Below are 1,352 nucleotides of genomic sequence, written 5' to 3' on the forward strand. Positions count from 1 at the left end.
TTTTTTTAAATGTGTTTTTGATTATCTACTTGTACTCGAAGTATGTAAGATCATAACAATGGCATCGATTTCAGAATATGAGATGTGGAAATCAATTAAAAAGACTGCATTTAATTAACAATACCATTGGGACGAAAGCCTAAATTTTAGGAGACTGGAGCAGTTGAAACAGACAGCCTCCACCTATTGAGCTCTGAGCGAACCCCCCTCTAGTCATTATCTTATTGTCCATTCGACGTTGACCTACCTGTTCTTCATCTAGCTGTCCTAGTAACCTTGTTTTATTTGTTTTAGCATTTGTTCCCAAGTCACTTTTTTCTCAAGAAACTACAGCTAATCTTGTTCCCAAGTGTTTTTTTCTAAATCTCTTTTTGGGTGTTTAGGAACCACCAAGCTGCATAAGGAGAATGGGATCCAAGCTAACAACTTGTATCAACTTGTACTGAAGTTAAAACAAAAACTTTTATTCAATTTGTTCACATTCTTAGCAAACAAAAAAAACAGTTAAACAGTAGCCTTTAGCTCAAAGATACCTTCTTCAATGGTGAGAAGAGAGCCACCAAAAGCACCACCACCAAAATCAAAGATCAAGACGTTCTTCTCTCCAACACTGTCACCTTCTTGTCAAGACCATAAGCAATGGCTGCTGCAGTGGGCTCGTTGATGATACGCATAACATTAAGACCAGCGATGACACACCAGCGTCCTTTTTGGCTTGACACTGATAGTCGTTGAAGTAAGCTGGAATAGTGACAACAGTACTCTTTACAGTGACATGAAGCTATGGCTTCAGCGATCTCACGTATCTTGATGAGAACCATGGAAGAGATCTCCTCGGTGTCGAACTGTTTCTCTTTGCCTTTGTAGTTGACGAAGATCATGGGTTTATCGGCAGGACCAGGTATGATCTTGAAAGGCCATAACTTCATGTTGCCTAGGACAGATGTATCACTTCTCCGACCAATTAATCTCTTTGCATCTGTCACAACAAAACGAATTGAAAACAGAGTTTATTCACACATTCAAATATCATTCACATTCAATGAGATCATGCTATAAACCCAAAAAAATCACAATCAATCTCTTTGAAATCAGAACTAACGCATAACTATCATCATCAAAACAAATGAATGTGCAACTAAGATCTTCATATAAACCCTAAAATTTACGAACCAGTATCGCACATCAGAGAATAAAGATGAGATATACAAACCACCATGTCCACACCCATAAGCTCCTCCACCTTTCTTCACAGTTCTTGCTTCCCAAAACCGTAGAAGTCGTGTCACAACAGTCTCCTTACAACAGCCGGTCTTCAAATCGGAGAGCAGCATGTTGGTTATCCCATGTCT

The 1,352-nt window shown here is 39.0% G+C and overlaps 1 protein-coding gene across 1 annotated transcript; it reads right to left on the bottom strand.

The window, feature by feature from the left end:
• Positions 1 to 525: 525 nt before the first annotated feature.
• On the bottom strand, positions 526 to 1,035 carry LOC125610303 (heat shock cognate 70 kDa protein 2-like). Its single transcript, XM_048782643.1, has one exon. The coding sequence runs from the start codon at positions 927 to 929 to the stop codon at positions 588 to 590; it is 342 nt and encodes a 113-aa protein (XP_048638600.1). The 5' UTR covers positions 930 to 1,035; the 3' UTR covers positions 526 to 587.
• Between the last annotated feature and the right edge of the window lie 317 nt (positions 1,036 to 1,352).

This window comes from Brassica napus, chromosome A6 (assembly GCF_020379485.1).
Source record: "Brassica napus cultivar Da-Ae chromosome A6, Da-Ae, whole genome shotgun sequence".
Classification (NCBI taxonomy): domain Eukaryota; kingdom Viridiplantae; phylum Streptophyta; class Magnoliopsida; order Brassicales; family Brassicaceae; genus Brassica; species Brassica napus.

What these genes read in the sequence shown, in the direction of transcription:
- LOC125610303 (XM_048782643.1), bottom strand. Translation starts at nt 929, where the DNA reads ATGAAGTTATGGCCTTTCAAGATCATACCTGGTCCTGCCGATAAACCC.